A 23,805-nucleotide genomic window follows, 5' to 3' on the forward strand; every position below is an offset into this window, starting at 1 on the left:
TTACCCCAAGCACGCATCTGTCAGTTGTGCAAATTCCACAAGTCAGGTTTCAAAGCATGACAAAAGTTTTCACATTTTTCTTAGGCAAGTCGTATGTGAGCCCACTGACCAAAAAAAGCCTATGACTAATGAAAAAAAAAAACCAAAAACCAACACATTGGAAATTTAATTTGACTATAAATGAAAAGTACAAAAGTTAAAAAATTTTCTTTAAAATTCAGCTTAAGTTAAAAGTTAAGTTTCACAAAAAATAAAGAGAGACTGTGTTTAACCACATCATAGATTAACACCCAGGGAAATGGTTATTAATCCCTTTCAGCTACCAGTTCTTCAGCAACATGTAACAGTTCATTCAATGCAAGAAAGGAGAAGAAAAAAAAAAAAAAAGTTGTAAATAGAATAACTGACGTACAACAGACTTAGGAAGAAAAAAAGGCATTTTGACTCGCAAAAGAAAATATTCTTAATTGCACATAGTCCCCTTTCAACGACCCGCTTTGCATTCCTACCTCCTTTGCACACTAAAAATTCTACTGTGCCGTGTCGCCTTGAGCCGGCAAGGAGCGTGGGAAGGGTCCAATTGCGTAAGAAGTTATTAAGGCAGCAAAGCTGGCTACTTAACTGAAGATACTTAAATACTCAAAATAATTACACAGATTAGCCAGCGGCTCTCCGACTGGAGAGCTGCCTACCTGTAGCGTAGTAAGGAGTTGTTCGAACACAACCTCCCCATGCGCATTCTGCGTTAGATATCCACGCCCCAAGGGCTGACAGCGGGAGACGCTGAGCCTTACGTGTTTACCGTGTTTACCACGATGCAGAAGAGGACTTACCACTATTCCCCGTACACCCACACGCTTCCAAGTGATGGAAGGATTCCCCAACCACGGAACTAGTTATGGTGTATCAATAAGGTAAGTATGTGTCCCCCAAATAAAAAGTTAATTTACAGGCATAAAGTATTTTTCCTTAACAGCAGGAACTTGAACTCCTAAGGATACCTAGCAGTACTGATAGCCCCAAGAGGCATCTGCTCGAGATGCTGCAGTTGAAGGACAGTGCCTAGCGGAAATATGTGAAGAACCCCATGTGGCAGTCCTTCAGATGTCAAGCACCAGAGTGTATTTTAGAACAAGCTAGGCTAATTTTAATTTTTCAGACACTTTATCATAGGCTCAGACCTACAGAAGTTTGGCACAAAACACTATATACTAGTTAAGGCAAGTAAGACGTTATAAAATATTTGTTTCTACAAGGGAGGGTAACAAAACCCAAAGCACACAACAGAAGAAAAATTAAACACAGCAATGCACTGCTCTGAGACGCCAGTCTTATAAGCACAGGTATATACAGCTACAGTTACCTTGACGTGATTCTGAGTGTGCACTCTCTTCCCATTCCCCAATACATTTTTGGGCAGGCATGTCTTTTGCTTTGGGAGTTTGGGGCTTTTTGGTTGGTTTGGTTGCGGGATGGAAGTTTTTTTTGTTCGGATTTTTTTTTTTGTTGGGGGGTGGTGGTATGGGTGTTGTCTTGTCTTTTTTTTTTTTTTTTTTTTTTTTTTAAATAAAGTTCCCTGCCCTGTCTGTGCACTTTTCTGCTCTTCTTGCAGTGGCAGTGCCAGTCATGAGAAACGAGCATTGAGCAATAAGCTGGAGAGAGACCTAAGAACACAGGCTCTTAGTAAACATGAGGAAATTATTTCCATTTTAAAAGTCAGGAAGCTTTTCACACATTTCTCCACAGGTCTTTGTGCTAGATTCTACTGAAGAAGAGAATCTGCTGTTGTGCCACAAATGTGAACAAGCTAATCAACAACCACTGGACTTAATTATACTTTGTTGTTGCTAGTTTTTTCAGATTTGCACTACTTCTCTCCCCAGACAAGAATGAACAACCCTAGGTCTCTATTTTGCCTTCTATAACATGCAAGGGCAACAAGCACATTAGTTAGTCAGTCCAGAGCTACGCACACGCTGACTAGCCAGATGGCTACTACAAAACAGCAAGGGTAACAACCGACTTCTTCCTTTTCACCTTGAAAAAATCACTAGTTTGAATCTTCCCTCTGCTCTGCAGCTGCTGTTTGTAGTCCTGGTACTGACAGAAAGTCCTTCAGGACTTCCATCTGCTGTCAGATTTGGTTTGAAGGACTTGAAACTTTTGGTGGTATTGGGACAAATGCACGCTTCCACACATTAAGAAATCAGCCAAAAAAAGCTCAGAAGTCAGCTCTGAAGTCTTTCCAAAAATCCCCACTAGATTAGACCCACCCAGCAATGACCTTATTTCTTCGTATCGCTGGAGTTTCTTGCATTAATTACCCATTTCAGAACTGTGACTGCAGGCAACCAAATGTCCCCTCCAACAAGCTGGTCACGGTCCATCTTCAAAACACGTGCTTTCGCTTGTCCTCACAGCTCCCCATTGGGAAGTTACAGATGCAACATACACAGAGAAACTTCAGAGATTTATCTGTAACCATTCTCTAAAGATCAATGAAAAAGTCAAAGAAAACATTCAAAGAATCTTTAAGAACTACACTGACGCAGTCTTGGGCAGAAGAAAAATTAAGCTACGTAGCTATAACTTAAAAACTGAAGAATGAATCCACTCAGATGACCGCCCTTAAACTACAGAATACTTGTACTTTTTGATTCGATAATACACACTAGCCTGCGTAGTGCCTTTCATTTTTGCTCTCACCTCAAACCCTGTGAGTTGCTTGACAAAACATTAAATTTGCCTCACAAGAGAGAGTTCTTTCTTAAGGCACAGCCCCAGAAGAAAAACTAAGATAAGGGAAAAATGTTTGAAAATATCTTTCCAAACTTCTGAAGCGAAGCCGAAATCAAAGCACAGCAGCAAGGGGAAACGAGTTGTTGCATCCCGCTTTATGCATGCTTAAGACACAAAAGCGCTTCTGCGCCACGCGCAGGGACTCGGCTCTTCCGAAGCCATCCCGAAGATGCCCGACGCGCTGTTCCCCAGCGCCCGTTGGAGCATGCCACAGGCGGGCTGCGTCGCCTGCCTCCCAAAACAATTCGGGAAACCACCGAAATCACCAAAGTCACCGACCCTGCGGTGACCCAACGCACCGCCCCTGGGGCGTCCGCCTGGCACACGCCATCGGAAACCCAAAACAAGCACCGTGCACCAACTAGGAAAGCACCACGTCTTCTGGGTCAGGAGGGGGAACAGCACTAATTACAAAGTAATTAGCTTTTAATAGAAGTTTAATTCTGTCAGTAAGGAAGAGGAAGGGCTGAGGTTACTGTTCTGCATCTGGTATTCCTAATTCACCTAACACTGTCTTCTGCGAAATGGTTAAAGTTGATACAGATTATTTATCTTGGGGGAATATGACCTATATACACGGGTTAACTAAATGATTTAACGGGTATTACACCGGCATTATTTCATACAAGCCTGCAAGAGTCAGCCAGTGGTCTCGCATAAAAGTTCAATCCTCCGTGCACACAGAATGAAAATGCTGAAGTGTCAGAAGATAGCTACACAACAGGAAACCACATACAGGCATGACCTCCATCCAATCCAGTAAATCTGCATTAAATATCGGACTAAGTTGGGGGAGCTTCTCTTTTAAATTTACACCAGATACCTCTACATTAGAACAGGGTGGAAAAAAGTAATTTGATAATATTTGTACACAGGCTAACAATGATGCTACAGAGACAAATATAAATAAAAAGGTGATTGTCATATGTAAATGCTTAATAATCACAGCCAACGTAACCTCAGAACAACCAGAGATGAAGCGAAATAAAATTAGTGCTAATTAGGTTTAGGCAATCTTGAAGTTGTTCTTTCAGGAAGGCAACTGCATGGCTACAAACCGACGATCCCGAACGGCACGTGGCACCGCTCCATAAGCGACCATCCCTGTGGGACAGGAACTCAGAGGGCAGGCTGGAGTACTCGGGCACTAACGACACGCTAATTCCTGATTATCCTATGTATATCTGTTTAATACCCTACAGTGTTGCGGTTTTTTCCCTTGTTGAGTATCTGTCAGTTTCTTAACTTTTTTTGGTAGGTTTTTAACAGCTGAACAACTGCTGCCTTTATTAAACACTAGGTTCAACAGGAAAATTACACACAGCAAGACAACACTAGGGACATAAATGGTGCTGGTTGTGAAAAAACAGGTTTCTGTCAACTCAGTGAGAGAAGAAACTCATACAGTTCATCTACTGGTAAGGCAGAGAGACCAGTGAAGAAACAGCAAGAAATGAACTTCAGCATCAGTTAAGCATTTGACTTTTATTAGTCTCGCTCTGCAGAAATTACTCAGCATAATCAGACAGACATCAACTTTAACTACAGAGCTTTCCCAGCTACTTTGCACGTACAGGAAATCTTTTGATTTAAGAATACTTTTGTAGTGGAATTTGTTGAAATAATTCAAGGCTAGATGAAAACCAAAGCACAGGCAGAAGCCGTACCATATAATCTACAAATTATATCCTGCTGTTCCACTTTCTAGGGCTCTTGTTACCAAAGTGCTGAGGCCCTCTTCTGCACATTCCTGCTACTCTTCCAGAGAGGTAAAGTGTCCAAAACCGGCTGCATCTCCACACAACACCGTGTGCAGTGTGATTGTCTCGTGATGGGAATAGCAAACACATCAGTGCGCAGACCCCATCCTGCAATCCCCTGTGCTACTGCAGAAGCAGAGCAGCAGCCGGAGGTCTCTCCAGGTCCGCTATCACCCACTGGTAGTGGCCGACACAGAATTCGTTCATCAGGTAGTCCTCTAGAGAAACCCAAAACCTACAGTATAGCCTCTGGATTTCCCGTACGACAAAGTCCAAACCCCATGAACTACAGCCACTTCACTGAACTGAGAAACTTGGCCACGTAGAAGATGCAGAAGATGTTTTAAATGCACCTCAGAAACCATTCTGATGGTGAGGAGGGGACAGGCGTGTGGAAATACTGTTGAAAATTTCAAGATGTTAAAAACACTCTTAACAAAACACGCAGAGCCAAATAGCATTCTTTATATTAAGTAATACACAACAGATCTTGAGCTAAAACAATACTCGTTGGCAAGAAGTGAGAAAATTAACAGCTCAAAATTTTAAACAGTACTCGGGTTCAAAAAAAGCACTCAATACAACAACCAGTGCTACTATTGCATTACTCGTGGTTTTTTTACTTTTGACATTGGACCTTTTTGGCAAGTAACATTAAGTGTTACTACCAATTTGCGACCTACAGCATACCCTAAAATCTCAAAGCAATTTTAAAAATAATGAAGTTTTTCAGTTGTTAAAACTACAGCAGCACACAGTTTAAAAGCTTCATCTAGTATTACATTTATACAAAAGCCTTGTACATAAGCAATGTAATGTATGCAGTTTTTCAAAGAAGTTATGAAATGCGCACATCCAAAAGTTATTGGGGAAGTAAGTTTTATTAAGAAAAAGTAATAAAAATAATGAAAAAACTGTTCCAATTCAATTCCTAGAATCAACTTAGCAAAACTAGAAGACATTTTGAAGTCATATCAGTTTTGAACCTGCAACATAAAAAAAAAAAAGTTCAATTGTGTTCTATATGTATTTATAAATACACACACAGAATACTGATACTGTTGCTAAAGGAACAGGGTTTTTTTTTTTCCCCAAGATTACCTACATGCACTACACTTGAACAATAAAGCATACTGCCGCGAAAGATTTCATCGGGAAGTATCTGGTGTTCTTAATAATTCGAACACTTAGTGTTGAATAACTGACTACAAGGTGAGAGCCTATCGCTCTCAAAAATACCCAATAAGGCATTCAAATTACTGATAAAAATTCAACTACAGAGCAATTCTGAATTAAGGGAACCATGTAACGAGATATTTTGTGAGAGACTGCTGCGCTGTCCTGGGACAACAGAAACATCCTTGGCACTCAGAGAGGGGAAAATGGCAACATTTACTATAGACCTGAGAGCCCAGAACAAAATTCCACAAACATTCGGGTTTTAGCACCAAGAAAGCTTCCTGTGCAAGCAAAATTCACTGGCTACATCTCAGGTACACGCAAACAGCTCAACTGGCAAACTGCTCTGTTTCACTGCTTTAGGTAGTTTTATATATGGTAGGCCCAGCACAGGATACACCACAAAGGTAAGAGTGAGAAATCCTGAATCTCATGGAGCATTTGATATGAGTTTAACAGAGAAATGAGAACAGGTTTCCCTGCTCTGAAGATGCACTGTGACTATCTTCTTTTCCCCTCAGAGACCAAGGGCTTCATAGCCAGGGTCATACACTGCTGCAATCCAGATCACGTAGTGTATTTTACAGAACATGTACTCATTTACTGTTGATACAAAATTCCAGATAACATGCATTTCCAAATAAGCTATTTTTAATAATTTATCCTTGAAGAACATATTGTGCACTGAGAAGAACATTCTGGTCATAATTCTGGATTTATCTTTATGTCTAGTAAACAAAGATTAGACTTTTAGAAGCACAAGGAAATTAAGTGAACCCAAACGTATTCCGAATTTACTGTCGTTTAAGTGAGCTTTCACCAAGAAGCATGGATGCAGTTGTTCTTCCAGTACTTAACAGGCCTAACAGTCAGATTTTGGTGTCAAGACATGAGCGCTGAAGGCCGCTTGCAGTCGTACCATGGCATACAAGCTGAACACCACCACAGGGACAGAAGACGACGCTTCCCACCGTCCATCGTCCATGGAGGCTTAGTACTACTAGCTCGTGCTTCTGCCCACCTCCAACAGCGAGCACAAGGGGCAGAAGGCCGTAGCATTGCCCCCTCTCCCACATACTTTGCACCTATGCCTGCAGGGAAATTCAGAGTTTTACTAAGTGCTTCATAGGGATAGAAACAATTTTCCTGTTCTCCTCACCAGCACGACCTCGTCTGCATAAAGACTCACCTACTCGCACACAAGTACTACTGGTTTAAATTACATTATGCCTGCCCTTCAATCAACTGTTGCTGTCCAATTACCAACAAACCAAGATTTTTAAGCACAATGACTCTTCACGTGTTCTTAAGGTAACATCATAGTTTCAAAATGCAACTGCTTGAAAATCTTATCTGTGAAATGTTTTTGGCTTGCTTCCTCCAGCCTCCTAATCCAATTTCACTTGTTAGAAGGTATTTTATTAACAGTCTAAACAAAAATCCTTCCAAAATATCGTCTAGCACTATAGGATCAAGGACCTTCAAACATACAGGATAAAATTTGACAATATGGACATTTCAGGCAACTTATTTTCATGTGAATTTTACCTAATTACATCCTAAATACCTATTTTTACGTCAAACACCTCTACCACTTTCCAGTTAATGCCAGAACTCACAAGAGGGTGTTTTTTTCTTGTCACTGGCTTGGTTTTTTTAATCACAATGGTATTTTACTGCTGGTTTTGGCCTGAACCAGCATGAGTGTTGTATGCTCTAAACGTGCCCACGTTATCAATTATTTGCACTTGTTCAACCTGCTTGATTTTCACATCAATTGAGGCAGTTTGACTTCTGCGGCTAATGGGATGAGCCCCCAGCTGTGGTACATCGCCTCCTTCTCCCAGGCTGTGCCAGCAGAGCAGCAGCTCAGCTCTTTGTGCACGCAACTGCGCAGAAGACTTCGCGCCCCACGCCTCTGCTTCATCCTCTTCACTCGCGTTGGATGCCGTGAGCCGATGCAGAAGGCAGCCTTCACCCACAAAACAGCTCTCCTTCGAAGACAAGGGTGCCAGATGGAAGAGCCAGGGGCTGATGCAAAGGCTTTGCTTTCAATCACGTTGATTTACATCTAGTACTACCTGCTCTTACAACAGAAATACACAGCCATATTTTCAAAACAGGTACAGTGGCAGCAGTTAAGACACAGTATTTACAAATATAGAGTTGTAGCTACCGCTGATATTTTCTGCAATTAAGAGCTGATATTTTCTGCAATTAAGATATCCAATATATCCAAACTCACGTACACACAGACATATGATGAACAAATCTTTGTAACATAAATATCAGTGCGGAGAAAAAAAAAAAGGATCACATTTCAGTAGATCTGTTTTAGTGTGTGAAAAATAAAAACTGTTTTCCAAAACTTTAGCCATCACAAACTCAAGTCTATCATTCAACCCCAAAAAACTGAAATACAGCAAGAACCAAGAGCTCTTTCGCTTTCAGGATTATGAAAGAATCTCCCTTCTGTTCAAACCAAAGCAGTCTAAAGACCAAGAGTACTATCATCTGAACTCCGATTTAAGTTGTTGCTCCTACCATCACTATTAATTTCAAATCTGGGCTGACATTAGTAGACTCTCAAGCAGGTACATGGTACCTTCAAGTGCTTCATGTGTTTTCCTGGCTTACATTACTCAGAAAATCTCTAGCTCAGAAAAACAACCAACTCAAAGGCTGGCTGCCATTTCATGCACTCCCATCCCCACGATACTCCTCTGGATCTTCAGGGAGGATTTAAAAAAAAAAAAAAAAAAAAAAAAAAAGAAAAAAGAAAAGGTTGCAAATTTACAGTAAACCTGCCTTTTGTGGGTTTTTTTTGTTGTTTTTGTTTTTGTTTTTTTTTTTTTTTTTTTTTTTTTACAGCATAGGAAAAAAACCAAAACCACAAAACCAAACACCCCCCCAAACCAAACAAAAACACCACTACCAAAAAATCTAATCTTATTTTCTGCTTCTATGAACAGAGAATAATAAGGTATTAAGAGACTATGTTACGTTGACTAGAAAATAAAAGAATTGAAACTACGTTTGTTATCAAATAGCTATATAAACATGAAGTTATGATGAGCTGAGATTGCCACTCCTGGAGGATACTTGTAATGGTTTTGGTTAGGTCCTAGTAATCTTGAAATAAGAGTTTAAAATAGGAAGTCAGCTAAACAATTAACAAACACTGTGCCAAAAGTGCAAACAAAATCTTGCCAAATCAAAGCAATTTGCTCACAGGCACAAGCCACAAAAAAGCTTAACTTGACATTAAATTCTGTCGCTCAGATAAGAAAATAAACTAGCAATCACAGCCCTGCAACTTTGAAGGGGGGGGGGGGGGGGGGGGGGGGGGATAAAATTTAAGTGTCCTAATTCACTTGTAAAAGCAATTCCTTACATTGTTACGACTCTTTTCATACATACACTGCTGACAGTAACCATGCTCACAAATACAGCAGCTGACTTTGAACATGCTGACCTTGAGCAAGCAAATGACCTTAGCAGCATGTACTTCTGGCTTATTTCATTGCAACAGTGAAACAGCCTCACCATCTATAGTAGTCTAAAGTCTCTGGCCACCACCCCTGACTATTTTAAGATATCCCAATACACTTCAGTGATGCACAGTTCAAAGTGATAGAATAACATCTGCTAGCATGTTGAAGTGCAAGTTGTTTACGTAGGCATTTTTAGCTTGTTCTCATACTGCGCTTCCCTAACTGAAGGAAAACTCGATTTATTAACAGAGCTTTGCTTCCTGTTTAAACATCTAAAATCCAAAATTTAATAAAAAAACTGAGCAAGAATTTAGGCATTGTGAAGGGAGAAAAACCAAGACGTCCCACTCTAGATAAAGCTAATTTAGAAACTTCAAGTATGTGACAAGAATGGGTGGACTTGAAAAAGCAGTTGCTTCCTGAGATGTCAATTTTGCACGACTTCTCTCCTTGGTCATCCCTATAAAGAAAATCTGTATTAAGATAGGTGTTTATTTGTATAGAAGTTTAACTGATATTTTAAACATATGCAAGTTGCATGTTGATCTGATGTTAGGAGAAGATAATCGACAAGTTACTCGGATACAAGGTATGTGTTACTCACCGAGTCATAATAACCCACCCTGCTGACAATCCTAACCTACAAAAAGAAAACATTCAATTTAACAAAAACACTCTGTGAAGGTACTGTCAGCCTGTGTTCTCTGGAGTCCCTGGAGTGACAAGGACATCTAATCAAGTAGATTACAAAGGCCAGTGAGAAAACAAGCCTCTCCAGAAATTTACAGCCCTGACAATTTTTTCTAATTTTGAAGGAATGTGTTTAAGAAAGAAGAAGAACAACAGATCAAATAAATTTCATAAATTTAAGGGGGAAAAACCAGCATAAGCTCTTGGTGGTTTATTCTGAAACTAGGTATGAAGCTGAAAGAGTCATAAACGAAAAGCTGTCTTAGTGCAACAGCCTCAGAGCACACACATAGCCCTCGCTACGTCCCAGCCCACAGGCAAAAATTAAGCCACAGAACTCAATTACTTTATTCTTTTTCCAAACCCCTTTAAAGCAGAAGGTATCACACCAGCTCATATCACTTTTCCGAGCTGCAGCAGACCTGACTGGGCAAGCGAAACCACTGCCAGGACCACAGGACACCATGGTTATCACTCTTCCTCCGTCCTCTCTGATTCCTTGTGGAAAAGGAGGGTAAGAGGAGGAGAGGGGGAAAAGCCTGCTCTCATCCAGCAGGAATACATCCAACAGCGATTTTTCCATCTCTCTGAGCTCCGCCACAACACTAGTGACATTTGGCATTTTGTCTGGAACAACTCTGTTGATTAGCAACTATCCTTAGTTGGAAGGCTGGAGGGAGGATATCACTGTCCGATTCAGGAATGAGTTGACTCTACTGAGTGCATCTACTCACATCGTTCACTTTTCCTTATGGGCACATTGCTGAATAACTAGGATCGCATTTAACTGCTGTCACCAGCGGAGCAGAAAAACACTCCCGTGCTACGAGCGTCCCTTAACAACCAGACACCTTCTATTCTGCCAGCATCACTCAAGTTGTCCGTCAGCCTACCGCGGGTTCAGATTGTGCCCCCTTTTATACAGAGATCAATTATATTACTTCCCATTAGTTTCATTTTCCCAAACTAAACAGCAGTTTGCCTACAGACCGCTGGATGCCAAGAGGAGCATCCTTCCGTCAGGAAACCGAGTGCTTGTTCTTGAAACATATTTTCAGTAAAATTTGCAGCTGTACTCTAACAACAGTATAATCTGACACAGTATGATGAAGCAGATGTTTTCCTGGGAGACAGGAGGTGGAAGAGGAAATGCAGCCATCCAGGCAGCTACACAGGCAACTGGAGCAGCGACTGTCCAACTCCCTTCGGAGGCTGTGCGCAAGGAGCACACAATGAAGTTAACACACTCCTACACCTGCAACGGCTACTGTTAAGTCCATGATACTAGAAGGATTTTATGAATGCTAAGTTTTGTAAGGTTTACTGAAGTCTCATTTTCAAAATCCTGCCTTTTAGGACGACAATCCCAAATTTAATCAACATGAAGGTGATTCCCCTTGAAAAAAAAACACTTAAGCAGTAACTCCTCCCAACCAACAGCAAACCCTAGAAGTCACGAAGCTCCGCACACACAACCACTGCTGTACCTCTCCCTTAGTGACCTATGCTCAACGTGCAACGCAAACACGGCGATGCCTTTTATGAATTCAGTTGGTGTTACAGCCAAGCAACGAGTGGGAAAAGAAAAGCAGCAGAGGAGGAAGAAGCTTCATCATTGCAAAACCCTGCCACGTAGATGTTACCATTAGATGGAACCGTGCATCCTTTAAATACAATTTTACCCGCTCGGAACGACGGCTGAATGCTATGGCTGACAGTGATGTGCAGAAGACATCGCTGTCATGTGGATATTAGCTAACGAGCAAAACAGAACTCCTTAACCACTGGTGTTGCACACAGCTATTTCAAAAAGGGGAAATTATACACAGGTTTCAACTGAAATTTCTCTGGAAAAAAACTCCTGGGGGGGGAGTACCAGAAGAAAGAAGAGGTCTGCTGCAAAGTAAGTCCTGAAGAGTAATCTCTGAACAGAAAATGCTGAGAAGGCCATTGCTTCTCACGGCAACAGAAAGGAAAGTAACTCTGCTCTCTGAAGCAGACGGGCAGGACTACCGTGAGCATTCCAGATCACTCGACTCGTTCTTGAAGGTTACTGCTCCCCGGAGCCTGCCGTTCTGAAGCCCCTCTTCTTAGACCCGCTTCCCTAAACACACATAACCTCAGGAGAGAGGCAAAGCAAAGGAAAATGACTTCCAGAGGGAAACACCACGCCCTGGGAAAACTTTCTGCCTCGCCAGATGAGCACAAGACACCAGACTTAGAAATAGAAGAAATGTGTTGATTCCCCTCCTCCACAGCCTGTACCACACGATAAGTGGAAAAGAAGCTTTTGATTTTGAAGGCAGCACTCCCCTTTTCACGATTTGGGGCATGGCTGACCAAACGGATGGCAACATACTTATCATACCATTTCCATATATGACAAAAGCTTGATCACCTATGCTGTATGTAAGGGGTTTTTTCTTTTCAAAATGTATACACTCCCTAGTTATTTACCTACTTAGATCACTCATAAAAGGTCAACAGTCTTAACATGCCAGCAGCAAAGAAAAGGCTTCAAATACCAGATCTCTCTAGCCCACAGCTATTAAAATCCAGACCAGCATAAAACCAGCATGTAAGCACAGACACTGTCTTTTAGGAAACGAGTATTCAGAAAAACATTTCATCCTTAAAACAAACAAAAAATAATAATCTGTGACTTAAGACAGTATATCATATCTATACGCTGACTTCTAGCAATATATAACAGCCAGGAGTTTACAAAAGGTAATGACATGTCAGAAAGTATTTTTATACTCGTTTTAACCATTTTCTTACTTTCTCTTTGCTTGACAAAGCTGAAACAGAAACAGGAAAACATCAAATCATTGTCACTTCATCCAGTTTGTCTTCATTTTTCTGCTTGTCTACACCCTTTCAAAATTCAGCTAGTCTCACTTTTTTACGATCTCTTCTCATACAAAAAAGTACTGTAACGTCTCCAATAGCCATCATTATTTCACCTCTTCTTCCTGCTATAGACTAAGGTAAGTAAGGTAAAGTCATGCCATTATCCATTCACCCAGCTGTATTACGTTCCCTGCCTTAAGTCCTAATCCTCTTATTACTTATTTTTCCAATTTGTTACTCACTTCCTACTTATGTAAAATACTGACACTAACATTCAAAATAAACACCATAACATTAGACTTTATGGCATTCTCCATTCTCGTGATAATTGAGTATAATAATTGAGATAATGACAGTCCCATTAACAAGGAAAAAAAAAAAAAAAAGCAGTGACAAGATCAGGAAAAAACCAACAACAACCACCCACCCTTTCTCTTTATTCGCTTTTGCAAAACCTCTCTATGGGTTTCTCTTGAGCATTCAACATACGCCTCTACAGACACTGGTGGGCATACGCTTTCCATACAGAAAGTGCAAACCTTATTCTTGAAAATTACCATGGCATAAGTTAAGAGTGCTGCCAGAAATAACAGTTCCTCCTTTCTCCCCAGGCCACGTCCTTCCCTCCTCACGCTGGCACAGGCGCTCTGGCAGATGCGGGGTGAGCAGAACGAGGGACAGGAATGGGGTTAGCATCACCCCCGGAGCAGGACGGCACCGGCACCGCAGGGTTGGGGGGAAGCAGCATCCCGACACTGCGGGGATGCAGCCTCCCTCCTCTCGACCTATGACGTTGTTTAAGGCCATCTCCTCCCATCCTTTTCTAAGACCTCAGGTTCTAAAACAGTCATTTTAAAACAAAATGTTTCCTCTTAATACCTTTTTCTTTAAATTCTTGGGCCTGGATGAGTGTTTTTGCACATCAGAAAAGGCCAGGTTCACATCACATTTACCTAGGAAATATCCAAATAAATGTCAAAGCAGTGTGTTGTGCCTGTCACTTGGTGAAGCAGTCTCATGCACTGTTAACTCCGACCATGCAAGGATCCCCACTGGTGAGAGTTACAGGTAAAGCTCATGACAAAACACACAGAGCTTAGCACGGAAACAATTTTCAAAGACTGCACACAAGAATACAGATGGGATCACACTAATAAAAAGAGGTGCTGTAAGGAACAAGAATTTTTTTAAAAACATTTCCAATTTGAACACTAATTGGATTAATTTAGCTTGAAGCTTTCAATAAAAATCTATTTAAACAAATGTTTTCTTGTTAAATAACCTAACCAGACACATAGCACCACTGTTGGGGCAGGGCAGGGGGCGTGAAGCAGAGATTTCAATGTCCCAACTGCTGCTTGATTTTTTTAAAGGGTTTGTTTCAACATGTCATAGTCAAAAAAGTCAAACCTACACTATCACTCCCACCCTTTTCTAATACAAAAAACATTTAAGTACAGTTATATTTTATGAAGTAACTCCTTATTTGATTGACAAGCAGCACAATCTCTTGCAAAATAAATTTCACCTCAATACAATACATTCTCTGAAGGCCCTTCTCATTCCTCTTTAAGGCTTTTCTCTTCAAATTTCCCTGGCATCATCTATTTTGAGACGTTTTGGATCAAATCCCTATTTTCTGATGTTATTTACCCTAGTCAGGTGCTTCCAAAGCAATAAAAAAGAAAGTTTGAGAAACTGCATGCCAAGATACACAAAGTTAATTTGAATCACTCAACTGGTAGAAAGCCATGCATCCATGATGAAATCCAGCATGCTAAAATCCTTTTCAGAATTAAATCTTTTCAGAAGTAAACTTTCTGCAGAAAATAATTCTGAAGTATCTTTTTGTTTTTTCAAAATCAAGTCAGTTTCAAAATTATCTCAACCAATATTTAACTTAAATATAACATCAAAACTATTCAAGTAGGTAGACCCTAACCTTTTTTCTTTTTTTGTGTCCTTTTTACTTTCAAAAAAATGCTACTTTATAGAAGGATTATGAACTATACAAGATAAAAGAATATGATCTTCTACTGAACAGCCTGAATATTTACAAAGCACTTAAGTGCAACGTAGTAACACAGGAATGTTAGGTGCACATGTTATATGAGTCTATATGAGTATCATTCAACATCATTGAGCCAGGACAAGCATACACACACCCATGAGTCTTATTCTTGGGGGGGGGGGGGGGGAGGGGGGGGGGGGACGGGGAACGGAATATTTTTGAACGTACATCCACAATGAACCCTACTTAGTCACACTTCAGTGCATGTAACGTAATACAAGTATCCAAAATGCACACAAGGTGCCAAGGAGTTGCACATCGATCTTGCCAGCATACAGACCTGCTCAACCTAGTAAGCATGTCAAAATCCTATGTAAAGTATAGGTGCAAAGGAACATCAACCCAAGTAAAACAAAACTACAGCTAAAATTTGTATGTAGGCAACTGAATAAGCACAACAATGCTATGTCTAATGAGCTCTCTGAAACAGAAAAAAAACAATTTGAAATTAGTTGGTCAAGAACAGAGTACTACAATGGACCACCCAGCCTGGCTGTCTACAGCCTCTCCCTTTGACAGTTCTTGGGGAGGGAGGAGGGAGAAATGGCAATAGTTCGTAATAGCCTGTAATTGTTTCAACAAATAAAACCCCCAAATATGTAAGGAAGTATTCTTAGACCATGCATGGCAAGTACCTGATGAATTACAAATCTGTACACAACATCAGCTGTGAAGATATTTGCACTTGTCTAGACCCTTGCAGAATCCATGCCGCCTTTTCAAGACTTGCATGTTTTTGTCCTGAGAAGCCCAAAAATACAGTTTTGACCAGTATACAGCTATTACACCAAAATTAACTCTCAAGTTACTTAATTTCTAATTTCCTCTCATGCACGTTTTTTTGTAATGTGGGTATGCATCAATTCTTATGGTTTCCCAATTTAGTTTTCTGTTGATGAACTTTCTGTAGTTTTTAAACCTTTACCTGTAGTTTGTAATTAAGTAATGGGAAAATGCAGGTGATGAATGAGAATATTTTTTTATGAGCACTGTACATGAAATGTTCTTGTTTACAAGCTACAGTCAAATAACAGATTCTTCTGGCATGAACTCCAATCACTAATTTCATCAACCCTAGAACTGCATTGCACAAGTTTTCACTTCCAAAATGAACAGCTGTAAAATATTTAAAATTTTCTTCAAATTACTCATTGTCCTAGTTTACTAGCTTTTTACTGAATTTGCAGAGACAGGCAATACCCAGGACATACTATTGCCAATGATGCAAAGCAGAACTGAAAAAGGTCTTCAACCAAGACAAGTTCAGCTTATAAAGAAAACAAAGGACCTCGGATGCTAAATAATAACGGCTTTTATATGTCACACAGATTGGATAACTATACAAAGAAAGGATTAAAAAACAAAATCAGAAATAAATCTCCACTCTGAGGCCAATGAAGAATGCAACCATGTACCAAAATCACTTCAAATGCCTGCCTGGTATCACCTTAAATATTTAAGTATCCTATCACTCACTAACTCCAGAAGTTCACTGAAGTCCACAGCTGCTGAAGGCACTCAATCAGAATTGAGTTTATAAGAACTAGGCAAAATATTTACAAGTGCTGGAGAAAAACAGAAGGCATTTACATAATCTTTGGCAACAGGATATAAAAATATGGCACTTCTAGTACACTGTCCAGCTGCTTACAGCAAAAAACCCATCATGTTAGGAAGGCACGAAAGGCATCCTAATCAAGCAAGTGAAAGCTAAATTTTTTTTCTATTTTCCTTTTAAAAAGTCTCATCAGAGATCTCAAAATAACAGTAAGCGATGACTTTAGAGTGCAACACGAAACATACTTCTAGAAAAAAATAACACTATAAAAAAATTCAAAGCAAGTATTCACATTAAAAATGGTAACCAACCACTTAATCTTAGCATGGCCTCCATTCTTAGATGGTCCTTATGCTTTCCAAATTATTCTTATTAGTTATCTGGAAGAGTAATTAAGACATGAACTTTAATAAATGCTAAAACCTTGTTCCATTAAAAGTTAAAAACAAAGTAAAAGACACCTACCTGTAATACCGAGATTGTAAATAGGTTGAACAAATAGTCTTTGATACGTGGCTGGCAGACCCAAAATCTATTACTTTAACCCGGTAAGGCTGCCGAACAGGATCCACCAACATAATGTTCTCTGGTTTGAGGTCAGCATGGATTAAACCCAGACTTTTTAGTTTTTTCAGTGCAGTGGCCACCTGTTGCAGAATAGGCCGAATTACTTTCAGTTGCAGAGGGCTGAATTTGTTTTGTTTCAGGAAGTCATACAAATTCTGTTCCAACATCTCAAAAACCAGACAAGTATGGTTACGATGCTGGAAGCATTCGTAGGCTCTCACAAAGTTAAATTCATCAGCATTTTCAGTACTCAGTCTCGCTAATATGCTCACTTCTATTTGTCCTTGGCGTGCATACGAAGGATGATTCTTCAAAATTTTGATTGCCACAACCTCATTTGTCCCCCTTTTCCAGCACTTCACTACTTGTCCAAAGGTCCCTCGCCCAAGGAAATCAAGAACCTCGTAAGTGTTTTTCACAGAGCACAATACCTCATGCTGTACTAACTGGTAATCTCCATCTCCACTTGTACTACTTTGTTTTGAAGTTGCAGCCGTTGTCACAACCGTCACTGGGTTTCCTACGTTGGTTTGCAACATTGCAGGCAGAATGGACAGTTCATCGACAATCTGCATCGTGCTGTTTTGATTATCCAGCTCTTCGCTCTTACGCTTCAATCCACATCGCTGGGGTCCTTCCAGGATATCCGATCGGCTGCCTTGCGTCCCAGTCCGAGGTGCCTCTAACTGAGCTTGCTGCGCCCGCGCTGCTAACGCTTTTGTAGCACCTGCAATATTTCTTAAAGCAACAGCATTTGACTGCAACAAAAAGTTCCGTCCTCGAGGTCTGTCAAATGGGTTTTTAGTCTGAAAGAAAGTACTAACCCTGTGGGGAGAAATTCCAAAGTTTTTACCATTCACATAGATTTGCGGGTAGTTTTTTTCGTGGTACACACAACTGCTTGGTTCTAGTTTGAGTTTCTTCACACTACAAAAGGCACTTGACTGGGTTTGATAAACATATGGTGGATAGACCAAGACTTGTGAGGCCATACCTACAGAGGGAGAGAGAGAAAAGAAAAAAAAGCGAGTGAGACTTCTGCATTCACATTTCCAAGCTTTGCAACACCTTCCTCTTCTCAAAAAAATCAGGACTCGAGTATATCTTCCAAACGAGCTAGCCTGAAGTTATTTCATATTTAGTTTCTTATGGCCTCGTGCAAGGTCCTCGTGCCTCCCCAACGTGCACACTTCAGCACCCAAGGACTGCAGCAGCAGCAGGTTCCAGAAGTAAGTGCTTTTGCTGGTTGCACAGGGCAGGACCGAGATAGTCTGCAGCAGGCTGCTACTCGTAATTTTTCAAGTGGGGGAACTACCTTTGTGCTATTAAAAACTCAGCTTTCATTTTAAAACCCCAGCATTTCGACATACAAAAGGGCCACAGTATTCAGTAACATAAGTTTAATAACCAATTCAAATACTTATCAATAATGATCCAAAATAACTTAAAAGCTCTTAATTGTGAGCCAATGCTACTTGTTACACAAGGTATCTGACCTACTCATCATAAGCACCATCAGGCTTCTAAGAACAAACAGACAAATGACATAACTGTCAAAGCTCGAAGAATTTCACCGTGATGAAAGTGATCAAGCCATGTGATGGGACCCAAAATACCTTAGGGGTGTGTGTATGTTCATATAAACAATTGCAACTTTCCAGCTAAATTAAGATGTACAGTAATCTAACGCATTCACGAAAGGCAGGTGCTTTCTCTGAGTTATATACTGTCCCATTGCAGAAGTTTGTGTATCAGTGACAGAGTTATAGGGGGCAGAGGCACCAATTTTTTTAACCCCCTTCAATTCAGATTTGGAAACTAAGTATTAGCCTCATACTTTCAGATATCCCAATTTCATGAGTTGGGCCATAGAAAACCTGCACTCTAAAGTAACCTATTAAACTAAGTAAGTATAATGTTCTACAGACCTACAAAATATGTCCCTGATCAAGATCATTTCTGAAAAATGGGCTGATAATCGTAGGTAGAGAACTTATAATGACAGATTTCTCACAGAAAATTTATTTTCAAGTGAATGTGAAGAGAAGGAAAAGAATTTTTTTATATATTTTTTTTCTATATTCTGCATGTATTTTCCATATATTTTTTAGTTTTTTTTTTCTGCCAACACAATTAATTCCTTGCTAAGAGAGAAGTCATAGTTAGAATAAAAGATTATGGATAATTTTAACTTTTGAATTCCCAGTAAGGCTGAGATCAAAATTTCAACCTGATTGATTCCACCTTCCTCGAGGCCATCACATTTTTGAAAGCCTACACCTGTGCAGCCTCTCAGAAAGAACACCTGCACTTCAGAAATCAGTAACAAAGAACAGTTTTGCACAAGAAGAGGTGCTTTGCCAGCCTGGGAAGCCCCCAAGCACAGCAGCTCCGCTCTGCACAGCCTGTGTGACAGCGCAGGATTAGTCCCGCTGCCTCCCTGAACTCGTCCCTGACTCAGGACTCTAGCTCTGGAAAAGCTAGGAATTGCGGAAGGCAGGGCCACAAGAGTGTCCAGGGTCATGTTCCACACTGTACCTCCCTTCCCCAGGCATGAGGCAGAGCGTTGGAGGGAGGATGACAATGGCAGCGGTACCTGGCCCGCACGTAGGATGAGGAATCTCAATTCCACTTTAAATTGCATAGACCTCACCTCTCTCGGATGCTGTACCTTCCAAATCTTGTCTCTGCACTGACCCTGCTCGGTTCCCTTCCAGACCTGTCAAACACCAGCCTTAAACTTTTATGTCACGTAATGCTGAACACAAGAAAAATGCACTGGATAGACCCCAGTGTAAATAAATGACTACAAGGTTGCAGGGAAGTTATGGCTTGTACCAGTCCGATCAGCTCTCAGAGATGAACTGAATACCAATAATACTTTAATTAAATCACTTTTTCATACCAAGCATATGAAGATTCTGGCAATAGGTATTTAAATTGCAGATGATTCACATAAAACTTGAGCCAGACATTGCAATGACTCTGATCAAACGAAAACTAACCAAACGCACAGCATAATCATTCTGAAGCTGTGATTTGATTTATGCAAATTAACATTTAAACATCTTAAGAGCGATTAAAATAATCATACCACCACCTCAGTTTAGCATCCTGTAATGTTTTTTGCCCCAGCAGTAGAAGAAAACTTCAAAGCCCTTTCCTTTCCAAAGCCGTCTGCCCACAGCCGGACAACGTAGAAAGCTGGAGACTGCCGGCAGCAAGGCTCTCTCACCGCCAAACATTACGGGACTGCCACTGGCCTCCTGCTCCACGCCAAGGATTTAAAACTAACTCTCAATCTCAAAACACAGGCAAAAATTTTCCAAGTTCTTGAATTCTCTCCTATGTAACATACCCCACTACAGAGTGCCTGGTACACAGCATAAGCATATTATTGGCTATGGGACTTACCCTCTTTTCTATGACTATCATATTTAAATGAATCATTTATCCTGATCACATTACTCAGAGCTCCAAAATCAACCCTCACGGACCACCCCAGAGCACACATCCATCCAAGCCTACTTGGAGCTTCCAGTGCCACCTGCACAGCTCAGGCCAAGCCAAACCTTCTGTCAGCAGCCTACTGTTCCTCCGGTTCTTCTGGGATGACTCAAATACCAGATTTGCCACATTTACTTCAAAGACACTAAAGTCTCAAAAGAGTGGGTTGGGGTTTTTTTCTTAAAATCTTTTCAAGGTTCCTGCTAAAAATCTCCGCTTGCTTTTTCACCAGAATCCCCACTTACACCACATACATGTACACGAGAGAAGAAAAACATTCAATTTCAAAAAACTTTTACACTTCAAAAGTAAAGAAACTCTCCCTCTTTTTAAAGTAGCGCTACTGGGTTATCCCACAGTTTGATCTGACAGGAGAGCTCAGCTGCCCAGCATCACCTCTGCGACTCGGAGACAAATACAAATGCCGAGCAGACCCAGGAGCGTGGCCACACCGCTAAGCCCCAGGGCAGACCCAGGTCCAGCGTGAGCAGCCGAGGCTGTGCTGCCCCACAAAAGGAGGAGCCTGGACGCCTGAGCCACAGGCAAGAAGCTTGCTAAGCTGCAGCAGCCCCAGCAGGTCCATTCGTCCTGGATCTGCGGTAACCAAACAGCAAATGTCTTGCTTGGTTTAACTTCTGAAGAAGGTATTTGCCTATCTAAGCGTGTTGCCAAAGCTGATGGTGTGAAATCTAGATGATTACTTCGAAAAAGCAGTGCTAAACCTACACTGCAATTAAGGAGGTTTTCTGAAGACAGGACAACCCAGTGAGGGGGAGAACAGTCCTCTAGCATGGCCAGAGGACCACTCGAATCCTTACCTGAGCCTGTTGGGAACACTGGAGTTCAAAAACATCTAAGTTTTCTATAGCTCATGCTATTCAAACCATCCAGAAGGACTGGAAGCACATAGTCCCAGCTTTCACTTTAACATTAATTTCAGCTGGATGAGAAAAACAAGTCTATCATCTTTTGGGGTTTGTCTGTTTCTTACAGGCTTAACTCCATGACCCTGAACTCTGACCACAGTAACAGCTCTGTTCTCAGATAAGAAGCATTTATTGAGTTATTATGAGAACGTTTTTAGCAACTCCAAGAAGAAAAAAAAATTAAGCACTAAATAAAAGAGATGCCATATGCTGGGAGAACCACCTTTGATGCAATCATGACAGACTGAACTAAAAAAGTCAAATTTTACTCCAGAAGAGTAAAAATGCTCTTAGAGCTCTTGTACGTGCATCTAACTTCTTACCTTCCCCTAAACAATTCTCTTTTACCCCATTATTATGTCTTTTTTTTTTTTTTTTAAACATATACTTCAAGATGCAATCTCATTTGGAAAAGCTACAGTATCTTCACATAACCAATAAGGTGTTCCCACGAAATGGGCACATAAAAATCCGACAACAACCTACACCTGAGACTGCCTAGAGACCTCTGCCATGCACTCATACGCAGCGCTCAAAAGTCATGTCAGACAGGAGCACAGTCCTTACTATACATTAACATATATGCAACAAAGTACACCAGAACAGCATGTAACTATCCAATACAAGGAGCTGCTGGAGGTCTTTGCTTTGAGAAGCAAAGTTAATTAATAGAATTTATTTCACCCCCACCCAGATAAAAACCCAGCCCCCCACCCAGACAGCAGAGCTGCACAACAAACCTTGAGAAGAAAATACCCCAATACCTCTACTATAACAGCACTGCCATGTTGTGGGGGCTGCTTTGTTGGTTGGCGGGGGTGGTTTGGTTTTGGGGTTTTTTTTTGCTGGAGTTTGTTTTTGGGGTTGTTGGGGGAGGGGGGGTTGGGGTTTGTCTGTTTGGGTGGGTTTTTTTCACTATTTTGAGGGATTCAGGTTACAATATAATCCTGTTGACAGCTGCACTGGAAAGAGTAAAGAGTTACTGTGTTGCAGGGGTTTGGGGGTTGTGGTTTTTTTAAGCAGGTCTTCTGCTAAAAGAGAATACTACCCTGTGCATTTTCACCTACCACACAGTGGATCTTTCTCCGCCCCCCCCCCCCCCCCCCCCCCTTCACAAATCATTTCACTGAGCTTATAAATCTTTCTGCACATTTCTCATCAAGACTACTCCTGCTTCCTCGTACAAACTGAAGCTTGTCAGACTGTATCTTCATTAACAAGTCCTGCAGCACAAGAGAAGGATGTGTAGAGCAAAGCAGCTGGTGCTAAAGGAAAGAAAAACCTCATTCTGTGCTCATTTCAGGGAGGTTACTTGAGCCTGAACACTCACGAGCAGCTGGCACACATCCTCCAGTTAAATTCAATTTAAAATAAAAACGGAATGTATGCACTACAACACCACTCCAGGATGCAAACCAAAGCAGAGTAAGCAAAACCATCAGAAGATGGACTGAAAATCCCCAGGTGATGTACCACTGGCAGCCTCTGGCTACTCACGTAGCTTCAGACTCAATTTTCAGTTTTAGCCTCAGAGAAGTCTGTCCACTCCCCCTACAGACATTTTGAAGGCCCTCTTCTCCTTCCCCAAGTGCAAGATGACCATCGTAACTCAACTCAGCACAGTGACTGCTCCCGGGCAGCGGACACGCAAGCTGAAGGTGGCTCTGGAGTTCTCCAGCTTACTTTGCTCCAACGCTGAGGTTGCTGCATCCTGCCTCACTGTGCCAGATGCTGCTAGTGAATACTGCAGGGGGTGTGGAAGACTGTCTTGAGACACCTACCAACTTTTATTACCTCTAGATAGGCTCCCTTCGAAGGAAATGAGTCGTCTTGGCTCAAACTTTGAAGCAGAGAGAACTGGGAAGTCTACACTTCGGTTATTAAACATTAAATTATACAAAATGTGTGAATTGTGATCTGAGTTAAGACTGTGAATTCTGTGCTTCTGAAGAAGGTACAAACAAAGTAATGAAGTACACACATTTTAAATAAGTAAATTTACTGTTTATTCATTTAAATAAATGAATAAATATGTTTTCACAAAGTAATGACAATAAACAGAAGGCGCTTCACAGTTTGCCCGCCCCCCCCCCCCAGTCAAGCTTCACCTCTGGTAATGTGTTGCTAATGTTCGCCTAACTGTAACAATGCTCTTCAATAGATTCTTAAAATTACATCCCCAGCCCTCTCAAGCAGTTCTAGGCAAATTCATAAACACAACCAATTTGGCAGACTGTAACAACCTTGAGAAGCACAGGCTGTTCCAGGCCTGACCACTATTAATAATTAACTATAAATTGACATTTCCTCATGACAGAGTAAGGGGGAGTGTGCAGCAGAGTGACAAGTTCGTAAGACCACTGCAGCACAGCTGAAGAAAAATTTCCACACTACACCCTGA

General features: G+C 41.0%; 1 protein-coding gene across 3 annotated transcripts in view; it reads right to left on the minus strand.

Annotated features, from left to right (window-relative positions):
* The window catches only part of HIPK3 (homeodomain interacting protein kinase 3), a 78,995-nt gene that overhangs the window by 44,141 nt on the left and 11,049 nt on the right, over positions 1–23,805 (minus strand). For 2 of the 3 annotated variants that reach the window (XM_049820479.1, XM_049820480.1), the window contains exon 2: positions 16,870–17,965. In XM_049820479.1, the coding sequence (XP_049676436.1) occupies positions 16,870–17,963 (1,094 nt within the window). In that variant the 5' untranslated portion in view covers positions 17,964–17,965. The remainder of the gene's footprint in view (positions 1–16,869; positions 17,966–23,805) is intronic. The other variant, XM_049820481.1, reaches the window with a different exon arrangement.

This window comes from Accipiter gentilis, chromosome 17, assembly GCF_929443795.1.
Source record: "Accipiter gentilis chromosome 17, bAccGen1.1, whole genome shotgun sequence".
In the NCBI taxonomy this organism is placed as follows: domain Eukaryota; kingdom Metazoa; phylum Chordata; class Aves; order Accipitriformes; family Accipitridae; genus Astur; species Astur gentilis.